Here is a 21,655-nt window from a genome sequence, read left to right as displayed (position 1 = left end):
CTCCGCCCACAAGGAGCTTACATTCACCAGGGTTGAGACAGACATGAAAAGAAATTGCAGATAGGGGAAATTCTGTTCTGAGCTGGATTTTGAATAGAACGGCATTGGGGAATACTGGAAAGCTATTCTGACATCATGAGGCTATCTGTACTTGGCATGTCACACTACTGAAGAGACTCCTTGAATACACGTGTATGGTGTTGGAGAGGGTAAACGCTAGAGCACAATTGTTCCTTAAAATGTAGAGAACTCGATATACAAAGCTAAAAGTTGCCTGGCACGGACAAAAGATAAAATCCACCCCCAAGGCTGCGACATTTGATTCTCCCCTTGGCTAGTCACAGGGCTCCCAGCCAGATGCTAAGGGATGGCTGGGGCCGCTCTTGACCACACCAGCGGCAGCCCCCTGCACCCGAAGGACTGATCAGGGGCAAATGAGGCAGATGTGAGGGTGCAGAGGCCAGAAACTACAGCACAAAGACTTCTCATTCCTACCTCCTTGTCGTAGCTGTTACAAAAATAGCAAAACTATGTGGGGAAATAACCTGAAAATAAATCAATCATTCGATAAATTAAAAGTCTTTTTCACTGTGGAGGGATTGAACTTTTGTAATTTTTCTTCCTATTCTAAGGAATTAAAATTGTCACCTTTATTGGCCCGATGAGATAAACAAGAAATCACTACTTTAAATCCCAGGTCTCCCATAACACATATTTTCACTACTTAGGTTGCATGGAGCACTGTTGAGCAGTTAGGAGATAACGGGCACCTGACTGGATGGGAAGCGGTAGTGGAAGGACCACTGATGACCAGATGCCCAGTGGTGGCCCAAGGTGGGTGTAAGCCCGGCTTTTGATGCGGGATTTGTCAATAATGTCATTCCTGGTTGAACCTTTGGGAATTTGATATATATTTCCTTTCTATGAAGCTAAAAGTAAAGAGGTCCAAAACCTCCAAGCAATTAGGAAGGACTCTGTGTCTATGCATTTCCAGTGCATTTATCCACTAGGGATTGTTATTTTTGACTGTATAGTACAGACATCATCTTGGGGATATCTTCTGAGTGCTTCATTCAATTTCTGCCCTCAAGGGGTGCTCAATAAATACCACTGGTGATGATGGGAATGATCCAATGATGGCTTAAAAAAGGGCAGCAACGGTCAGTTGAGCCCTTACTTTGCGACGCCAGGACTCAGTTATCAAGAATCGGGTCTGGGGAGATGGTAGCTTTTGCCTCCCTGATTCTTCAGCAAGAGGATTTTTGCAGAGTGAATGGACATTTAGCTAAAGCTGTGAGCCACTGTACTTGTTAAATGTTAGCAAAAGAGCTTCTAGGCCTCATGTCCTATAATCCTGCAGAGATAATCTTCATGCCAAATTCATACTGGAATGAAACAAGACTGTCCTATGGTTATAGCTGAGCCAGGGGTGAGACAATTATCTGGACCACTCCAACCCCAAAGTCCCATTTCTTGGGATCAGGGCCCAGGCCCCAGGGGCGGAAAGAGGGGAATGCAGTGGAGGACAAAAGGATCCCAGTTACGTTGAGTATAGTGTGAATTCGAGTGTTCCCAGGAGGGACCCCTCCAGATGTTAGTGGATTCTGCTATTCCAGCTGCTGGCTTCTCCATTCCCCCTGAGCCTTTCCAAACCTTCGCTTTCACCAGGCCTCATCATCCTCGAGCTTTCAAACGTCCACTCTAAACTTCCCCGAGTTGAACACTTTTAGAGAAGAAATGAGCTCATTCCAAGAAAGGGGCCAAGGTTAACTCCATCTACTCCCAAACCCTCTCAGGGAAGACCAGGGCAAGCACCCCAGTGTAGAAACTTCTCTTAGGAAAATCTGCTGGAGATTTTGGCCATCTGCTTGCATTCCTCTTAGGGTGTTCAGTGAAACTCTTGATTCATTCAGTTAAACAGCTCAGGCCATCCCCACTCCATTAAGACTTGAGGAGAGATACTCTGAAATGGCTGGCCGAATGGCAGAAGATGGCCGGCGTGGTGATTTGATTTAGACTTCAGTAATGCTAACACGAGTGGAAAATTCTGTCAGGGCCTCCAACTGTTTTGTTTAGACTTTCTACTCCCCGGTTGTTTAGAAACAGAAATACAGAGGACCGACCTCTCGACTCCATGTCCAGAAATGCCCGGAATGGGTGGAGAGGGAGGTTTCTCTGTTATGGGACGTGCTTCTACTCTAAATTGAATCTGCCTCCTTAAAAAGTGAGGCTGGCCCTGATGGGGAGATAAACCTGGTACCCACCCAGATGAGCAGATCCTTTCACTGAAATCCTCACGCTCCTGCTGCCCAGCGGCACAGCAATCACCACCGTCTCTTCCCCTAAAAGAAAGGAAGAAAAATAGTCAGGGTCTGCATTTTTTAAATGGTATTTGTTCAACTCTATGTGCCGGGCACTATACTGGGGGAGATACTAGATAATCAGGCTGGATTGGACCCAGACCATGTCCCACATGGATCGCACAGCTGTAATTTCCATTTCACAGATGAGGTATCTGAGGCATAGAGAAGTGAAGTGATTTACCCAAAGGCGCACTGCAGACAAATGGTGGAGCTGGGACTAGAACTCAGTTCCTCTAACTCCCAGGCCTGGGCTCTTTTCATTAGGCCTCACTGCTTCTAATTGCTTTGAAGGACAGGCGTGTCAAGCAATCACACACCTGACATTGTATTTTTCACTCTTGGCTCCATTTTGGGATTAGTATAATGGATAGACTGGCACAAACACTCTCCCCCCACACTCTTGGCTCGAGTTATGTGGGCAGAATAAGCCATGTTTTTGTGTAGACCTGGACATGTATAGACTTCTGGAGAGTGGAAAATCATATGCCATGAAGCCAGACAACTCAAATATCTAGAGTAAATGAATTACATATTTCAGCTCGCTGAACCTGATTTTATTGTGCAATTGCTAGATGACCTAAGGGATCCGTTGTGTTTTCTGCACTCTGTTCCCTCCCACTCACCCAGCTGTTCCTTACATTTTTGTCTTCATCTCATTTCCCGTCACAGATCATAGCATTAGAGCAGAAGAAAGATAGACAGGAAATCCATCACCCACCCGATATTAGTGTTTCACCACAACCCATTCATCCTGACCTCCATTCCCTGGAATTTCCAGCATGAGGTGATTTCCCTCAGCGAGAAGTCCCAGTGCAAATGCAAGCCCACCATCCCCCTTACAACAGTCTAGAGCACTGCCGAACTTCATCCTTTGGACCCGTGGATATTAGAAAACCAACTTCCTATTTTCCACTGCCTCACTAAGCTGTGGCATACCCCTACAGCCTCCACCCTCCTTCTCTTCCCCCTCAACATCAACCCTTAAGATTGAGATATGAATGGCAGGGCTCAGCCATTGCTTTTTCATAAATATGTAGTGTGTGGTCACAGTTAACCCACTGAAGGGGTCTTTGCCCCTCCAGGGGAGGACAGCTGACTTGGAAAGTGGTGATTGAGGTCAAAGAGGGATTCCTAAAAGACAAGGAAGGCTGTCATCTGCCCTAAAGCCATAATCTGCCCTAGTTCAGGGTGACAATTTGTTTAGCAGACCAGGGGGTTGATGGAATCATTTGCAGTGCCAGAAAGGCTTCTCCCCGGCTTAACAAGACAGATCTAAATGGTTGACAAGGTGGTAGCCTCCCCTCTCCCAAAACTATTCTGGGATTTCATCAATCAAGCAATCTCATTTATTGGACGCTTACTGTATGCAAGAGCTTGGGAGAGTAATAATAATTCTGTTAAGTTCTTATTACATTTCAAGCAGACAATTACTCTCCCCCTCACACCCGTTCAAAGCCTTACTGAAGGCCCATCTCCTCCAAGAAGGCTTCCCAGACAAAGCTCCACTTTTCCTCATCTCCCACTCCTTTCTGCATCACACTGACTTGCTCCTTTGCTCTCCCCCTCTTTCCCCGCCCCACAGCACTTATGTATATATCTATCACTTTTATTTATACTGATGTCTGTTTACTTGTATTGATGTCTGTCTCCCTCTCAAGACTGTGAGCTCGTTGTGGGCAGGGGCTGTCTCTCTTTATTGCTGGATTGCACTTTCCCAAGCTCTTAGTATAGTGTTCTGCACACAGTAAGCACTCAATAAATGCGATTGAATGAATGAATGACATGCTGGGATGGATACAAGACAATCAGGTCCCACTTGGGGCTCCCAGAGTAAGTAGGAGGTGAAACAGAGATTGAATCCCTTTTGCAGATGAGGGAATGAAGCAGAGAGAAGTGAAGTGACTTGCCCAAAGTCACACAGCAGATACATCACGGAACCAGGATTAGAACCCTACAATATAACAGAGTTGGTAGACACATTCCCTGCCCACAGCAAGCTTCCAGTCTAGAGGGAGAGACAGATACTAATATAAATAAATTAAACCAGATATGTACTCATCAGCATCAGCATCAGCAGCATTTCATAACGACTCCATACTCTGTGCAGAACACTGTACTGGGCTGGGGGCGGGTAATCAAATTGGTTAATCAAACCAGTTTTGATGGTGTCCTTGCTAGTCCCCACCTCTTTTTGATGGTTGCCTGCTAAAAAGGGGTTTAAGAAAACGATCCATTTGTTGTTCACCTGGTAGTTTTTAGCTGGGATTCCTCATTCTAATAGGGGTCCTCTAATGTTCTGGAGCACCTTGAAAATTTCTTTATTTTTTAGAATTTGGATAGCATTTTTGGTGCTTTGGATACCCCTTTTCACTGCAGGAGATATGAAAATAATAATAATAATAATAGCCATAATGATGGTATTTAAGTGCTTACTATGTGTTCTAAATTCTAAAGCACTGTGGGTAGATAGAAGGTAATCAGGTTGGACACAGTCGCTGCCCCCAAAATGGGTCTCACAGTCTTGATCTCCATTTTACAGATGAGGTAACTGAGGCCCAGAGAAGTGAAGTGACTTGCCCAAGGTCACAGAGGAGACAAGTGGCAGAGCTGGGATTAGAACCCAGGTACTTCTGACTTCCAGACCCGTGCTGTCTATCCACTAGGCCACGCTGCTTCCTGAGCTAGGAATAGGCTCAAACTTGGAGCACATGAGGTGATGATTCTTTCAGTATCTGCTGCGAGCCATACATCTTTTGAGCCCTGCTGGTGGCTGATAATCCAATCTGGGTTGTTATTTAGAATATGGATGTCTCCATGTCTTTCTCTTATTTGTAAGGCAGAAGATAGTTATAGTGATGAGGTACCCAGTGTCTGGCAGATTTAGTGAGACGCCGCCATTTGGCCTTGCATCCCGTGATTTCAGATGACATTCCACCATGTTTCTGCATCACTGCTACCCATGTATTGTTACCTCCCATGTTGAGCGGAGTGCTCGATTATTAGAGCCTCTATAAACAGCTTATCCAGGTACTAATGGAATTTTCAAAGAGAAAGGAATTGTCCATACAAAAGGGCACTGCCAGATGATCTCAACAGCTATCCCAGTGTTTCATGTGGCAGTTGGCTGATTTATTAGAGAAGCAGCATGGCCTAGTAGTAAGAGCACAGGCTTGGGAGTCAGAGGACTTGGATTCTATTCCTGGTTCCGCCACTTGTCTGCTGTGTGACTTTGGGTAAGTCATTTAATTTCTCTGGACCTCAGTTACCTCATCTGTAAAAGGGGGATTAAAACTATGAGTCCTACGGGAGACAACCTGATTACCTTGTATTTACCCCGGCACTTGAAACAGTGCTTAGCACATAGTAAGCACTTAACAAATACCAAAATAATAATAATTATTATCATTATTTAATTCCTTCTGTTTACTTTCATTTTTGAAAGTTTTGCCTATGCTTTTACTCTTTTCCATATTTCATGTCCAGATCCAGATCCATGTCTTTTCCATATTTCTTATCCAGATCCATGTCCATGTACCTGGCTTTCACCCCACTAAAGTTTGAAAGGTCTGGGACCTTGAGTTCTTCTCCTTACAATACATGCTCCCAAGTGCCCTGTACAATATGCTGCATGGAACAGTTGCTCAACAAATACTGTCAATAATGAAGATGATTATGCAGCATGGCCTAGTAGAAAAGAGCATGGTTCTGGGAGTCAGAGGACCTGGGTTCTAATTCCAACTCAGCCTCTTGTCTGCTGGTTGACCTTGGGGCTTCATCTCTCTGTGCCCCAGTTTCCTCATCTGTAAAATGGGGATTCAACATCTGTTCTCTCTCATACTTAGACTGTGAGCCCCACATGAGACTTGATTATCCTGTATCTACCACATTGCTTAATACAGTACTTGGCACATAGTAAGTCCTTAACAAATACCACAATTACTATTAGTAGTAGCAGTATTAGTAGAATAAATCACTTTCCCTGATTAGTCTCTCATTAGTCCACCCCATTCTCCCCATATTGCCCCTTTCCTTTAGTATTCCCACATCACTTAAGCACTTGTATACTCATCTCACCCCAACTTGCCATAGCACTTAGGTACATATTATGTCCCCTTCCTGTAACTGTTTCTTTTCTTGTTTTCTTTTTTCTTTTTCCTTTCCTTTCCCTTTCCTTTTATTTTTCCTTTCCTTCCTCCTTTCCCTTTCCTTTTCGCGTCTTTCTCCCCACCTAGTTTGTAGGCTCCTTGAGGGCAGGGATTATGTCTCTCAACCAATTAATCATAATAATGGTATTTGATAAGCTCTTACTATGCGCCAAGCACTGTTCTAAGCACATCAATCAATCAATGGTATTTACAGAGTGCAGAGCCCTGGGAAAGTACAATAAAATAAAGTTGGTAGAGAAGCAGTGTGGCTCAGTGAAAAGAGCCCGGGCTTGGGAGTCAGTGGTCATGGGTTCGAATCCCAGCTCTGCCGCTTGCCAGTTGTGTGACTTTGGGCAAGTCACTTCACTTCTCTGTGCCTCAGTTCCCTCATCTGTAAAATGGGGATTAAAACTGTGAGCCCCACGTGGGACAATCTAATCATCTTGTATCCCCCAGCACTTAGAACAGTGCTTTGCACATAGTAAGCACTTAACAAATACCACCATTATTATTATTAACCTCCCTACCCTCAAAGAGCTTACTGTCTCTCCAAGTGCTTAGTATAGTGCACAGAGTAGGTGCTTAGTAAATGCTACTGATTAATTAATCCTTACTTTCCTCCAGTGGGAGACTGAGGATTACTGTGAGCTTACTGGACAGCTGGGAAGGAGTAGAAGGGCTCGGAATTCTGGAGATTCACCCAGGGGCCCAGAGGCACCAGGAGAGAGCCAGGATAAAAACTCCAGTCCCTCTTCCTGGCTGTGAATCAAGTGTCCCTCTGATGCTCTGTAGCAGGAAGACCAGGCCCTCTTGGACAGGTACTGATTGTATGCTCTTGACTTCTCATCAGCAATCTTATCTGAGAGTGGTCTAGACTCTCTTGGAACTTCAGACTACTCCCTTAGCAGCAGTGGGATCAAGTAGAAAGAGCACAGGACCAGGAATCAAAGGACCTGGGTTCTAACCCCAGCTCTGCCACTTGTCTGCTGGGTGACTTTGGGCAAGTCACTTTATTCCTCTGGTTCTCAGTTACCTGTAAAATGGGGGTTAAGACTGTGAGCCCCACATGGGACATGGACTAAGTCAAACCTGATTAACTTGTTTCTACGCCAGCATTTAGTACACTGCCTGGAACACAATAAATGCTTAAAAAATATGATTAAAAAACCCTAAAACTTCAGAACTGGTTTTTGAGCCACCCCCAAGTCACAGAGGAAAAGAATGTGGCACTGACTACAGAAGTTCCCAGATTGTTATGTTTCAGGAGGATTTTTACAAAGTGTTGAATAAGGTGAAAATCAAGCAATTGGGCTGAAATTCTCACAGCTGCCCAGATGCCAAGTCTCAGTTAGAATTTCCCCTGTCCCGCTGCTTTAGATTTGAGAACTAATGAGTCTAGTGGGGCCCGCCCCAAGTCTGTAATTCCTCTCCCTCAGCTTGCTGAATGCCTGTCTGTTTGTTTATAGCATTTCACAGCTCACACTTTCCCCTTTTGTTTAGAAAAGCCATTCTCAGCCACTCTTGAGAGCTCCAAGGGGTGAAGGAGGAGAGATGATGGGCTGCAGAACTCCAGTTGCCAATGGCAATTAAGCCCTTCATTCCCCCGACTTTGGTGTCCTTGGCTTGTTGGGGCTTCAGACAGAGGTTTGTGGGGGGCTGTTTACCAATGAGGAACCAAGTGACCGGATCCTGTTTCCGGGTTCTCTGATGGGGATAGGCCGGATGTGAAGACCTCCATTGGCCTGGGTCAGAAAGTCCATTACAACAAATGGAGCCAGCTGGCTAGTGGCCTAGGGGATAGAGTGGATAGAGTTCTAATCCCGGCCCTGTCACTTGTCTGTTGTGACCTTGAGCAAAAATTGCTCTGTGCCTCAGTTCCCTCAACTGTAAAATGATTAACCATGTGGGACATGGATTGTATCCAACCTGCTTAGATTGTTAGAACTGTACTAACCTGTGCTTAGTACAGTTCCTGGCACATAGTAAGTCCTTAATAAATTCCATCTTTTTTTAAAAAAGGTAACAATAATAATTATGTTGGTATTTGTTAAGTGCTTACTATGTACACAGCACTGTTTTAAGTGCTGGGATAGATACAGGGTAATCAGGTTGTCCCACGTGAGGCTCACAGTTAATCCCCATTTTACAGATGAGGTAACTGGGGCACAGAGAAGTTAAGTGACTTGCCCACAGTCACACAGCTGACAAGTGGCAGATCCTGGATTCGAACCCATGACCTCTGACTCCCAAGCCCGGGCTCTTTCCACTGAGCCACACTGCTTCCCAAGGTAAAGATGCTAGGCCACAAGAGACACCAATCTACGTCAAAACAAGAGTCATGCCCCACTGGATCAGTCGCTAGGCCATCCCACTCTGGATGCTGTCTCCCACAGTGGCCTAAAGGCCATCAGAGACTCTGGTGGTGGATGCCCTCATGGATACACACCCTCCAACCCTGACATTCCCTCCAGGGGTCCAATATGAGCTTCTCAGCTGGGTCTCTATCCAAACTCCTCTAGAACCTGATGACGAATTTGGCCAAGCCTCTGCTAAGTGAGTCTTGTTGTTGCTTTATGAGTAGGGCTGATGCATCTGAAGGAAGAGGCCAAGCCAATTCCAAAGCAGTGGAATGCCAAATCCAAGGTTTGTCTGAGCCCTCCTTTTCCTTGCTAGAAACACCAGGTTCGATGGTTGCCCCCTCTTTTTTCTTTCATCATCAGCATTGCTATTATTATTTTCTTGTATTTGTTAAGCATTTGATAAGTGTCATGCACTGTTCTAAGCACTGGGGTTAATCAGTTAACCAGTTAATCAGGTCAGACACATTCCCTGTCTCAGTCTAAGTAGGAGGAGAAATGGTATTGAATCCCCATTTTGCAGAGAGAAGTGAAGTGACTTGCCCAAGGTCCCACAGCAGGCTAGTGTCAAAGTTGGGATTATAACCTGAGTCCTCTGACCCCCAGGCCCGGCCTTTTCCCATTAAGCCACACTGTTTCCCTTCTTGCCCATCCTCCAGCTATAGCAAGGGTTTTTTTTTAATGGTATTTGTTAGGTGCTTACTATGTGCCAGGCATTGTTCTAAGCACTGGGATGGATACAAGGTCATCAGGTTGGACACAGTCCATTTCCCACAAGGGGCTCACAGTCTTAATCCCCATTTTACAGATGAGGAAACTGAGGCACAGAGAAGTTAAGTGATTTTCCCAAGGCCACAGAGCAGGCAAGAGGCAGAGCTGGGATTAGAAGCCAAGTTCTACTGACTCCCAGGCCCATGCTCTTTCCACTAGGCCATGCTGCTTCTCTATCACCAGCTTATCCTCAGCTCCAATTGTTCCGGACCTTTAACTCTCTCCTTAGGCCCCTTGTTCCTCCCCCTCCACCATCTCTCACCCCCAGTGATCTGGCCACCTACTTCATCACAAAAATCAACACAATCAGGCTGAGCTCCCCAAAGTCTCCCCCGCCACCAACCCTCTCCCCTACTTTCCCATCCTTCCCTGCAGTATCCTCAGAGGAGATCTCCTCCCTTCTCACAAGTGCCACTCCTTCCACCTGCACCTCGGACCCCATTCCCGCTCACTTATAAAAAACATCGCCCCTGCCCTCCTCCCTTCCTTAACTTCTATTTTTAACCACTCAATCTCCAATGGCTCCTTCGCCTCTGTCTTCAAACATGGCCACGTCTTCCCCATCCTAAAAAAAACCCGCTCTCGACTCCACTTCCCCTTCCAGTTATCACCCTATCTCCCTACTACCCTTCCTCTCCAAAATCCAAGAACGAGTCATCTACAATCGCTACTTAGAATTCCTTAACTCTCATTCTCTCCTGGACCCCCTCCCATCTGGCTTCCGTCCCCTCCACTCTACCGAGACTGCTCTCTCTAAGGTCACCCATGACCTCCTTCTTGCCAAATCCAATGGCTCCTACTCCATTCTAATTCTCCTTGACCTCTCTGCTGCCTTTGACACTGTTGACCATCCCCTCCTCCTCCACACCTTATCTTACCTTGGCTTCACAGACTCCGTCCTCTCCTGGTTCTTCTCTTATCTCTCTGGCCAGTCATTCTCATTCTTCTTCGCAGGCGCCTCCTCCCCCTCCCTTCCTCCAACTGTTGGAGTTCCTCAAGGGTCAGTTCTTGGCCCTCTTCTGTTCTCCATTTATACTCACTCCCTTGGTGAACTCATTCGCTCTCACGGCTTTGACTACCATCTCTACGCAGATGACACGCAGATCTACATCTCCACCCCTGTCCTCTCCCCCTCCCTTCAGGCTCACATCTCCTCCTGACTCCAGGATGTTGCCACCTGGATGTCGGCCCACCACCTAAAACTCAACATGAGCAAAACTCAGCTCCTCATCTTCCCTCCCAAGCCCGGTCCTCTCCCAGACTTCCCTATCACCGTGGATGGCACGACCATCCTTCCCGTCTCTCAGGCCCGCAATCTCAGTGTCATCTTTGACTCGTCTCTCTCGTTCACCCCACACATCCTATCCGTTACCAAGACCTGCCGGTTTCACCTTTACAATATCGCCAAGATCCGCCCTTTCCTCTCCACCCAAACGGCTACCTTACTGCTACAGGCTCATGTTATATCCCGGCTAGACTACTGTGTCAGCCTTCTCTCTGATCTCCCTTCCTCCTCTGTCGCCCCGCTCCAGTCTATTCTTCACTCCGCTGCCCTGCTCATCTTCCTGCAGAAACGATCTGGGCATGTCACACCCCTTCTTAAACACCTCCACTGGTTGCCTATCAACCTCCACTCCAAACAAAAACTCCTCACTCTAGGCTTCAAGGCTCTCCATCACCTTGCCCCTTCCTACCTCTCCTCCCTTCTCTCTTTCTACTGCCCGCCCCGTACGCTCCACTCCTCTGCCGCCCACCTCCTCACCGTCCCTCGGTCTCGCCTATCCCGCCGTTGACCCCTGGGCCACGTCCTCCCGCGGTCCTGGAACGCCCTCCCTCCTCACTTCCGCCAAACTAATTCTCTTCCCCTCTTCAAAACCCTACTTAAAACTCACCTCCTCCAAGAGGCCTTCCCAGACTGAGCTCCCCTTCTCCCTCTACTTCCTCTCCCGCCCCCCCTTCACCTCTCCGCAGCTTAACCCTCTTTTCCCCCCATTTCCCTCTGCTCCTCCCCCTCTCCCTTCCCATCCCCTCAGCACTGTACTCGTCTGCTCAACTGTATATATTTTCATTACCCTATTTATTTTCTTAATGAAATGTACATTGCCTTGATTCTATTTAGTTGCCATTGCTTTTACGAGATGTTCTTCCCCCTGACTCTATTTATTGCCATTGTTCTTGTCTGCCTGTCTCCCCCGATTAGACTGTAAGCCCGTCAAATGGCAGGGACTGTCTCTATCTGTTGCCGACTTGTTCATTCCAAGCACTTAGTACAGTGCTCTGCACATAGTAAGCGCTCAATAAATACTATAGAATGAATGAATGAGTGAGCTCCTCCCCTCCCTTATCCAAAAGACTGCTTCAACTAGACCCATGCCCGATCAGGTCAGAGTTGCCCACTGGGTGATCAGTGACCTCAGCAGAGGCTTGGTCCAGTGGAAGGAGGGCCTGACTGAGGGCTAGAAAACCTGGACTCTAATCCTGGCTCTGTCACTTTCCAGCTATTTTCTGCAGAGTTGCTTAACTCCTCTGGGCCTCAGTTTGCCCACCTATAAAATGGTGATTCAATATCTGTTCTCCCTCCCCCCTGTGAGCCCCTTGTGGGTCAGGGATCTGATTATTTTCTAACTCATTTCTTAGTACAGTGCTTGCCACAGTGCTTGTCACATAATCTACGCTTAACAAATGCAATTAGTAATACTATTGTTAGCTAGGGGCTCCATAGAGAGCTCCCAACTCAACCTTCATTCCTCCTAAATTAATCTTCTATCCATCCTTCGCCTTCAGCTTTTCGGCCTAACCCATTCCTTGAGCCACTTTTGCCAAACTAGTCCCTCCCATCTGCCAAAGTCCGGCTGGATATAAGCCCCAGACTGGAGCATGTTAGAAGAGAACTCAAAAATTTGGAACTCTGGTTTACAATGTTTAACTCTCTCTGAACCATCATTTCCTCTCAGCATTGCTCCATGCTAGATGGAACACGCCTATCAGCAGCTTGAAAAAAGTTGGCCTGCATTCCGGGAACTGCCCCATGGATTCCCAAAAGACAGAAGAAGAGAGGGGGGCCGGGATTTGGAAGAACCCGAGATGTTCTCCATGAGGCCTCTCTGTCAGTGTCTAGTTGATGGCAGGGTCCTTGGGGCAGAACTCTGAGATGAGACTGCTATATATATATATATAGTTCCAGGAACAACAATCTCATCTGTCTGTTTTGGGGGGGTCCCTGCTGATCTTGGTGCCTATTCAGGTTGAAACATAAATTTTCCACTAGGAGAAATCCACTTGACCTCATGCAGACATTCATTCATTCATTCATTCATTCATTCAATGGTATTTGTTAAGTGCCTTTAATACCAGTGCTTTGCACTGTATTGAACACAGGAAAAAATTCATAGGTAGACACAGTTCTGGCCCCCTAAGTTGTTCACAACCTAAGAATAAGTGGGGACTATGAGGTTGGCACCCAATATATACAAGAAGATGAAATAAAAGATCAGGACAACAACAACAGCAGCATAATCAAAATAGCTTCATTTTTAAGCTCTTACTATGTGCCAAGCCTTGAGATAGATATGAGAGCAGATAGCAAGGCTAAGAAAATCTTATAAACCAGCACTGTAATTTCCCAGTCCTGTAATGGATGGGAGGTGATTAAAAGAAGCTAAATACCAGATTGTACACTACTTGAGGGCAGGAATCATGTCTACCAACTCCACTCATTCAGTCATATTTATTGAGCACTTACTGTGTATCAAACACTGTACCAAGCACTTGGGAGAGTACAGTACAATGATAAACAGACACACTCCCTGCCGACAACGAGCTTACAGTCTAGAGACTCTATTAAGTTGGACAGTCTCAAATCCTAAGTATAATGATCAGCACACACTAAGTGCTCAATTAATATGACTGAGTGAACAAACACTGTCATTTCCCATAATAATCATTATTATTAATAGTTATTATTAGTATGGTACCTGTTAGGCTTTTACTTTATACCAAGCATGGTAAAAGTGCTGGGAAGATAATCAGGTCCCACATGGGGGTCATGGTCTAACTAGGAGGGATAACAGATATTGAATCCTCATTCTGCAGGTGAGGGAATTGAGGCACCGAGAAGTAAAGTGACTTGCCCAAGGTCGCATAACAGACAAGTAGTGAAGCCGGGATCAGAACCCAAGTCCTCTGACTCCCAGGCTCATGCTCTTTCCATTAGGCCATTGTGTGCCTCATATACCTCCACAATGAGGTATAAATTGGTTAAATAAAGTTAGTTTCGTAGGTCAAGCTATAGTAGGCCTTTTGCTTTGTCATAGTTTCAAAGGAATAAGCATTTCTAATACATTCCTTTGATGCAAAACATTCAAAACCTTCCAACATGCAAAGACATGCCACTTGGACCAACTACGGGGGAAGCCACCGTGGCCTTCAGAGCCACGAGAAATGGATCCTATGAGATTCCCCCAGATATCTACAAGGGATGGGTCACCTTGCCCAAATTGATCCTTAACATCTGTGCCACAGGAAATCAAAGCCATCACCATCATCACCATCTTCAAGAAGAAAGGTTAAGATTGTACCAATTTATCGAGATGTCTCATTACTTTCCACTGCGGTCAAGAACCTAGCCAGAGTCCTCTGAATTGGCTGCTCAGAAACACTGTTTGGCTGAGCACCACTGGTGCTCTTAAGGATCGATTCCTCAGTGCCAGTGGAGTAAAGCATGGTGGTGGAGTGGGCTTGGCCCTGTTCAATTTCTTCTACTCAGCCCAACCTGTAAGATGCAATTAGACATCTGGATGCAGAAGTTAGAATACATTTCTATCCCCTTGGGAAATGATGAAGGATGGCTCATGGAGACAAGAGCTAGAGGAACCTTGCTTTTCTCATCAGAGCGGTAGCCTGATGGGGATGTTTTTTCAGTCAGACAAGACTGTGAAGCAGCCATGATCTAGTGAATAGAGCATGGGCCTAGGAGCCAGAAATCCTAGGTTTGAATCCCGGCTCCGCCACTTGCCTGCTGCAGGATCTTTCCCAAATAAATTCACTTTTCTGGTCCTCAGTTGCCTCATCTCTAAAACGAGGTTCAACTGGGATAGAGGCTGGGTCTGATATGACTATCTTATATCTTCCCCAGTGCTTAGTATACTGTTCGGTATGCTCAACAAATTCCACAACTATTATTATTAGACAATTGCTGGCCTCAGGCCTTCAAATCTACCCAGAGACAGAAGTCAGGCAAGGCTGCCCTGCCATCTAAAATAAGGACCCTGGCCCACATCAATCTATCAGTGGTATTTATTGAGTGGTTACTATGTTTGGATCACTGTACTAAGTGCTTAGGAGAGTACAATATAACTGAATTAACTGACATGTTCCCTGCCCACAATATATCCTGCTCAGCTGTTCCTGTTATGTTCCACTTCTGTCTAGTTGGGCAGAGGTCAACTGGGCATTTTCATTGTTGTTATGGGGCAGGAATGCTGATGAGGTCAGGAAATTGTTGAAATTGCCTTGCAGGTGAGGGGTGGGTGCCTAAAGGAGTTCTGCCCTCCTTGTTGATAGGTGCCTTCAAGTCAAGGCCAGGACCATTGAGTTTGAAGGATTTAGGTAAATGCATCTTCAGGCTTCAGCTTAGTGATGGGCTGTTTTCTGAGGAACACAAAGACACAAATTCACTGAAGGGGACACAGGGCCTCTGCAGTTGGCTGTTTACCTAAGCAGCACACTGACCAATCAGTCAATCAATTGTATTCACTGAGCACATGCCCTGTGCAGAGGACTGTATTAAGTGCTTGGGAGAATACAATATAACAATAAAACATACACATTCCCTGCCCAAAGTGGTATTTATTGAGCATTTACTGTGTCCAGTGCACTGGGGAGAGTACAGTTCAACAGATTTGGAAGGCACATTTCCTGCCCGCAATGAGCCTACCCTCTAGAGACAAGGAGACAACCACAGACAAGTAAATAAAAAATGAAGAAGGTCTGTCTCTTTTGGGAGACTGGCAGTGTGGTGGCAGGGTGGAATCAGATTCTAGCCCAAACTAAAGGTCTGTAGAGCCGGAGTGTTGTAGACACAACCGTCTCTACAGACGGGAGACCTGGGCCCCACATCTGGCTCCTTGAGCAGTTCCACCAGCGTCAATATCATAATCAAAATCAAGAGAAGAGATCAAGAAAATCAAAAATGAGAGATCACAAATGACCAAGTTGAGAAGCCGTGTGACCTAGTGGATAGAGCCCGACCGTGAGAGTCAGAGGACCTGGGCTCTAACCCCAGCTCCACCACTTGTCTGCTTTGCCACCTTGGGCAAGTCACTTGACTTCTCTGGGTCTCGGTTACCTCAGCTGTAAAATGGGGATTAAGAATTTGAGCCCCACATAGGACAGGGATTGTGTCCAATCTGATTTGCTTGTTTACACACAGTGCTTAGAACAGTGCCTGGCACATAGTAAGCACTAAATGAATGTTAACAGTTCAATTCAGTTCAATTAAGTTCTGGCTATGCTCACCTTAACAGGACATGTGAGGAGAATGAGCTGCAGCAGGAGACCCAAATACTGCTGCACAGAGAGTTGAAGTTGGAAACCAAAAGGAAGGAGGGCAGAGGAAGCATTTTAAGGTCACATAAGACAAGGGCTTAGACAATGCGGCATCCCAGCTGAAATTTGGGAGTCAATTACAGAGGCGAGACCAGCATAACGGTCTGCCATCAAGAAAGGAGTGATTCCTTTTGAACAAAAGCTTTGTTTGGAACGAGAGACAAGGAACAAAAAAGAAAACAGCGCTAGGTGCTGCAAACATTAAACACGACCAAAGAGCCTGGAGTTGGGAGTCAGAGGTCATGGGTTCTAATCCTGGCTCTGCCACTTGTCAGCTGTGCAACTTTGGGCAAGTCATTTCACTTCTCTGTGCCTCCTCTGTAAAATGGGGATTAAGACTGTGAGCCCCATGTGGGAAAACCTGATCACCTTGTAATAATAATAATAATAATGATGTTGGTACTTGTTAAGTGCTTACTATGTGCCGAGCACTGTTCTAAGCGCTGGGGGAGATACAGGGGAATCAGGATGTCCCACGTGGGGCTCACAGTCTTAATCCCCATTTTACAGATGAGGTAACTGAGGCACAGAGAAGTCAAGTGACTTGCCCACAGTCACACAGCTGACAAGTGGCAGAGCCGGGATTCAAACTCATGACCTCTGACTCCAAAGCCCGTGCTCTTTCCACTGAGCCAATCCTCTCCAGCAGTTAGAACAGTGCTTTGCACATAGTAAGTGCTTAACAAATGCCATCATTATTAACAAGGGACAATCTTTTTGTGTGTACAATGTGGTTTGGACTTTTCGGTCACACACAATCCTGAATGAATTTCAGCTGTGTCTTCTAGTATGACTGATTAGAATTATGTCTGCTCTGAATATACTGTATCCCCCCCAGCACTTAGAACAGTGTTTGGCTTAACAAATACCATAATTCTATATATGTATGTATATACTATATCTAGGTATCTAAATATCTAGATAGATATATACAAGTGTAAAGTGTGTGTGTGTATTAGTCAGGGAGACAGGTAAAGAGGCTGTTTCAGCAGATGGGAGAGAGTTGGACTAGGGTGCTGTCATGAACCTGGAGAGGAAGCAGCAGAGATGCACTGAAATGTCATGCATATAGCTACTTAATCAAGCAGTTAGTGGTATTTATTGACAATAAATAAATACAATGTGCAAGCTCTAGATTGTAAACCCATTGTGGGCAGGGAATGTCTCTCTTTAGTGCTGGATTGTACTTTCCAAGTGCTTAGTACAGTGCTCTGCACAGAGTAAGTGCTCAATAAATATGATTAAATGACAATGAATACTGTCCTGGATTGTATTGTACAATTGTATTGTACAAGTGTATTGTACAATACAATAGAGTTGGTAGGCATCATTCCCACCCTCAAGGAGATTAAAATCTAATGAGGGAGACAGATATTCAAAGAAATTACAGCTAGGGGATGGGGCAGAATATAAGGATATATACAGAAGTGCTGTGGGCTGGGGGTGAGGTGAGTATCAAAGTGCTGACAGCACCCAACCTGAGACAGCTCTCAGATGATAATAATAATAATGATAATAATTAGGGTATTTGTTAAGCGCTTACTATGAGCCGGGCACTGTAGTAAGTGCTGGGGGGTATACAAGAAATTGGGTTGGACACAGTCCCTATCCCACGTAGGGCTCACAGTTTCAATCCCCATTTTACAGAGGAAGTAACTGAGGCAGAGAATGACTTGCCCAAGGTCACACAGCAGACAATTGATCGAGCCAGGATTAGAACCCATGATCTTCTTACTCCCAAGCCTGTGCTCTATCTACTATGCCACGATGCAACAGTGTTTAAGAGAGGGAACCAGGAAGTATGAGAGCTACTACATCCAGCAGCAGAACCAGGTCAGGGGCAAGTTCACTGACCAGAGGTTAAATCCTGTAAGTGAAAAACTCCATTACTGGTTTCACAAAGGCATGTGATGGATACTCCACTGTGCTGACACTTTAATAATGATAATAATAATGATGGCATTTGTTAAGCACTTACTATGTGCAAAGCACTTTTCTAAGCGCTGGGTTGGGGGGGATACAAAGTGATCAGGTTGTCCCATGTGAGGCTCACAGTTTTAATCCCCATTTTACCGATGAGGTAGCTGAGGTACAGAGAAGTTAAGTGACTTGCCCAAAGTCCCACAGCTGGCAAGAGGCGGAGCCGGGTTTAGAACCCATGACCTCTTCCTCCCAAGCCTGGGCTCTTTTCACTGAGCCACGCTGCTTCAGGACTTTAGGATAGAGAAACTGTTTAGAGTAACTAATTATTGGGTTAGCGGGCTCCCATGATCTTGTCCCTGCTGGGCACATTCTCAATGGGGCCCCAGACGGCTTTGGGCATGGGCATGTGCGGTTTTTACCCACTTTAGCCAGCTTTTAATGGTGTTTGTTTAAACACTTACTGTGCTTAACAGTGTTTAATAATAATGTTGGTATTTGTTAAGTGCTTCCTATGTGCAGAGCACTGTTCTAAGCGCTGAAGTAGATTCAGGGTAATCAGGTTGTCCTACATGAGGCTCACAGACTTAATCCCCATTTTACAGGTGAGGGAACTGAGGCTCAGAGAAGTGAGGTGACTTGCCCACAGTCACACATCTGACAAGTGGCAGAGCCTGGGATTTGAACCCATGACCTGTGACTCCCAAGCCCGTGCTCTTTCCACTGAGCCACGCTGCTTCTCTGTACAGTTGAACAGTTGAACTGTACGCTGTACAGTTTAGGTACTGTATTAAGCATTGGGGTAGATACAAGCTAATCAGGTAGACACAGTCCATGTCCCACATGAGGTTCACCACTTTAATCCTCATTTTTAAAGATGAGGTAACTGAGGCACAGAGAAGTTAAGTGACTTGCTCAAGGTCACACAGCAGCCAAGCAGCAAAGCCTGGTTTAGAACCCAGGTCCTCTGATTCCCAGTCCTGTGGTCTATCCATTAGGTCACGCTGCTTCTCCAGGCTAGAATCCAAGTCTCCAGAGTCCCAGATCAGGGCTCACTAGACCAATAGCAGGGCTTTTGTTGCCCAGAACAAGCAATGACTAGTTTGATATGGATGAAGACACAGCTTTGATTCTTCCTCCCACTGGCCTGACCAACACCGACACCACAAAGAGACACTGTCATGGCCAGGCCAATATGGCACACTGGCACTGGCTCAGTGGCTTAGTGGAAAGAGTGATGGTCTAGGAGTCAAAGGACCTGGGTGCTAATCCTGCCTCTGTCACTTGTCTGCACTGTGACCTTAGGCAAGTCCCATCCTTCTCTGTGCCTCTGTTTCCTCATCTGTGAAAATGGGAAAAAGATGCCCCTTCTCCTTTGCTGTTAGACTGTGATCCCCATGTGAGCAGGGACTGAGGCTGAAATGATTATCTCGTACCTGCCACAGAACTTGGAATGTAGTTATTATTATATTACTGTCAGCTGGAAATGTGGAGTTGTCACTACACACTTCTCCTCCAGATCAGTTATGAAGATACTAAAGAAAACTGATCTCAGGAGTCACCATTTAAACTTCTGCCTCTGGAAAAGTGGCTGTTCACCCCTTCCCTGTGTTTCCTGTCCTTTAGCCTGGATCCTATGCATATTATAAATTAATTATTTACATTAATGTCTGTCTCCCCTTCTAGATTGTAAGCTTGTTGTGGGAGGGAACGAGACTACCAACTTCGTTGTAGTATACAGTCTCAAGTGCTTAGTACAGCGTTCTGCACATAGTAAGCACTCCATAAGTACCAGTGATGATGATGATGATGACAGACATTTTCTCCAATCCCATGGATACTAACTTTTTTTAAAAGCCTTTGCTGTTGAACCTTAGTAAAGACCTCTAGAAAATCTCACTATATTATGAACCCTCCTTCCCTTCTAACCACATGGTCAGGGTTAAAAGGGGAAAATAAATGACATTTACTGCACTGAAATAAATATTTTGAATTCTTTCCAGCAAGAGACTCCAAGCGGAATGTCCTACTTGGAATTCAGGTGGTCCGGTCCTGTTTGGCTCCACAATAAGAAGTGAACAAGCAGCGGCAGCCCGTGCTGAAGGGGTCGGGTCGGGCAGTTCGTTGAGCTTTAAACTCAGTCCTCAATCCCATGCTGGTTAGCTTAGGCCTGCAGGGCACTTGGTGGTACTAATCTCCACATCACCTAACAGACCTCTGCCCTCGGAAATCTCTTGATAAGGTCCATTCCCGGAGTTTCAGCCTGTCAGTCAGCTACTGTGCTCAGGTGGTAGTTTCATAACTACCTGATCTTTCTCTGGCCCGCGGGGGCAGATGCAGGGGGCACAGGCTCTGCCGAAGTTGAGTCCACAAACATCTACTTGGACAGTGGTCCTGACTCACTTCCGGTTCGGGGTGGGGCTCGGCTATGGGGTCTGGATTTGGGCTGGGGGCTAGGACACACTAAGCTCTGGCCTTGCTGACTATAACTATATTCCTACAGATCCCCTCAGCTCCCACCCACAAACATCTAGCCCAGAAACGCCAAGGGCAGAATGGCTTGCCCTCCTCCCCCGTCAGCTCTGTAACCAGGAATTGAGCTGGGGAAGCAGCACCAGCCTCAGTTGAACACTTCCTGGGAAACCCCTATGAAAGGCAGATCCAAAGCATTAGGCGGGAGTGGGTCCTCCCAGGACCTCTGCAAGTCACTTTCACCTGGCCACTCGCTCCCAACAACATGTATGCACCCGATGATAATCACAGTGGGATTCTTAAGCACGAACTTTGTACCAAGCATTGTACTATGAGATGAGATAGTTACAAGACCATCACATCAGAGCTAGTCCCTGCCCCACAGAAAGCTAGCAGTCTAAGTTAGAAGGAGAACAGGTATTTAACCCCCATTTTACAGATGAGAAAACTGAGACACAGAGAAGGTAAACAATTTGTCCAAGCTGACCCAGCACAAGTAGCAGAATTGGATGAGAACCCAGGTCCCCAGACACCCAGGCCCATGCATTTTCCACTAAGCCACGCTGCTTCTCCACATGTTGATCCCGCAGATCCCACCCTATCGGCTCACTGATCTGCCCCACCACACTGTATCCCAGGGTGCATTGCGAAAACCTACTTTTGTCTTTTGGAACGTGCACTTTGGTCTGCCCCCGCACGAGCCTACAGGTCGAGCCGTCCCCTGCACAGACTCCACAGTTGTCTTCCTTGGCTCCACTCCCAAGTTGTCGGTCGCAGCCCACGGCCTGTCAACAGAAATGGCACAGTCAGAGGGAGGGAGGCAGGAGGCAGCGAGGGAAGGGGGAGAGAGGGAAGCCAAAAGGCTTTGTCACAGGGTTTATTAAGCTTTTCACCATCAAGGGTGGTGGGCCCCCTTGACTTCTCCACTGGGACTTAGAAGGGGTTACGCAGGCCCTTTGCATGTCCACAGCCATAAGGCCAAGCTGCCTGAGTGAGCATGACCATAGTCTCCTTCTAGAGC

The 21,655-nt window shown here is 46.2% G+C and overlaps 1 protein-coding gene across 2 annotated transcripts in view; it reads right to left on the bottom strand.

Moving 5' to 3' along the window:
* ADAMTSL3 (ADAMTS like 3) overlaps nt 1-21,655 on the bottom strand; it is a 349,633-nt gene that overhangs the window by 106,992 nt on the left and 220,986 nt on the right. For both annotated transcript variants that reach the window (XM_029066196.2, XM_029066195.2), the window contains exons 7-8: nt 21,293-21,419; nt 2,265-2,342 (exon numbers count right to left, since the gene is read on the bottom strand). In XM_029066196.2, the coding sequence (XP_028922029.1) occupies nt 2,265-2,342; nt 21,293-21,419 (205 nt within the window). The remainder of the gene's footprint in view (nt 1-2,264; nt 2,343-21,292; nt 21,420-21,655) is intronic.

The sequence above is a fragment of the Ornithorhynchus anatinus genome, chromosome 5 (genome assembly GCF_004115215.2).
Source record: "Ornithorhynchus anatinus isolate Pmale09 chromosome 5, mOrnAna1.pri.v4, whole genome shotgun sequence".
NCBI lineage: Eukaryota > Metazoa > Chordata > Mammalia > Monotremata > Ornithorhynchidae > Ornithorhynchus > Ornithorhynchus anatinus.
The sequence above is the reverse complement of the archived record's forward strand: the minus strand, read 5'-3'. Positions and strand labels throughout refer to the sequence as shown.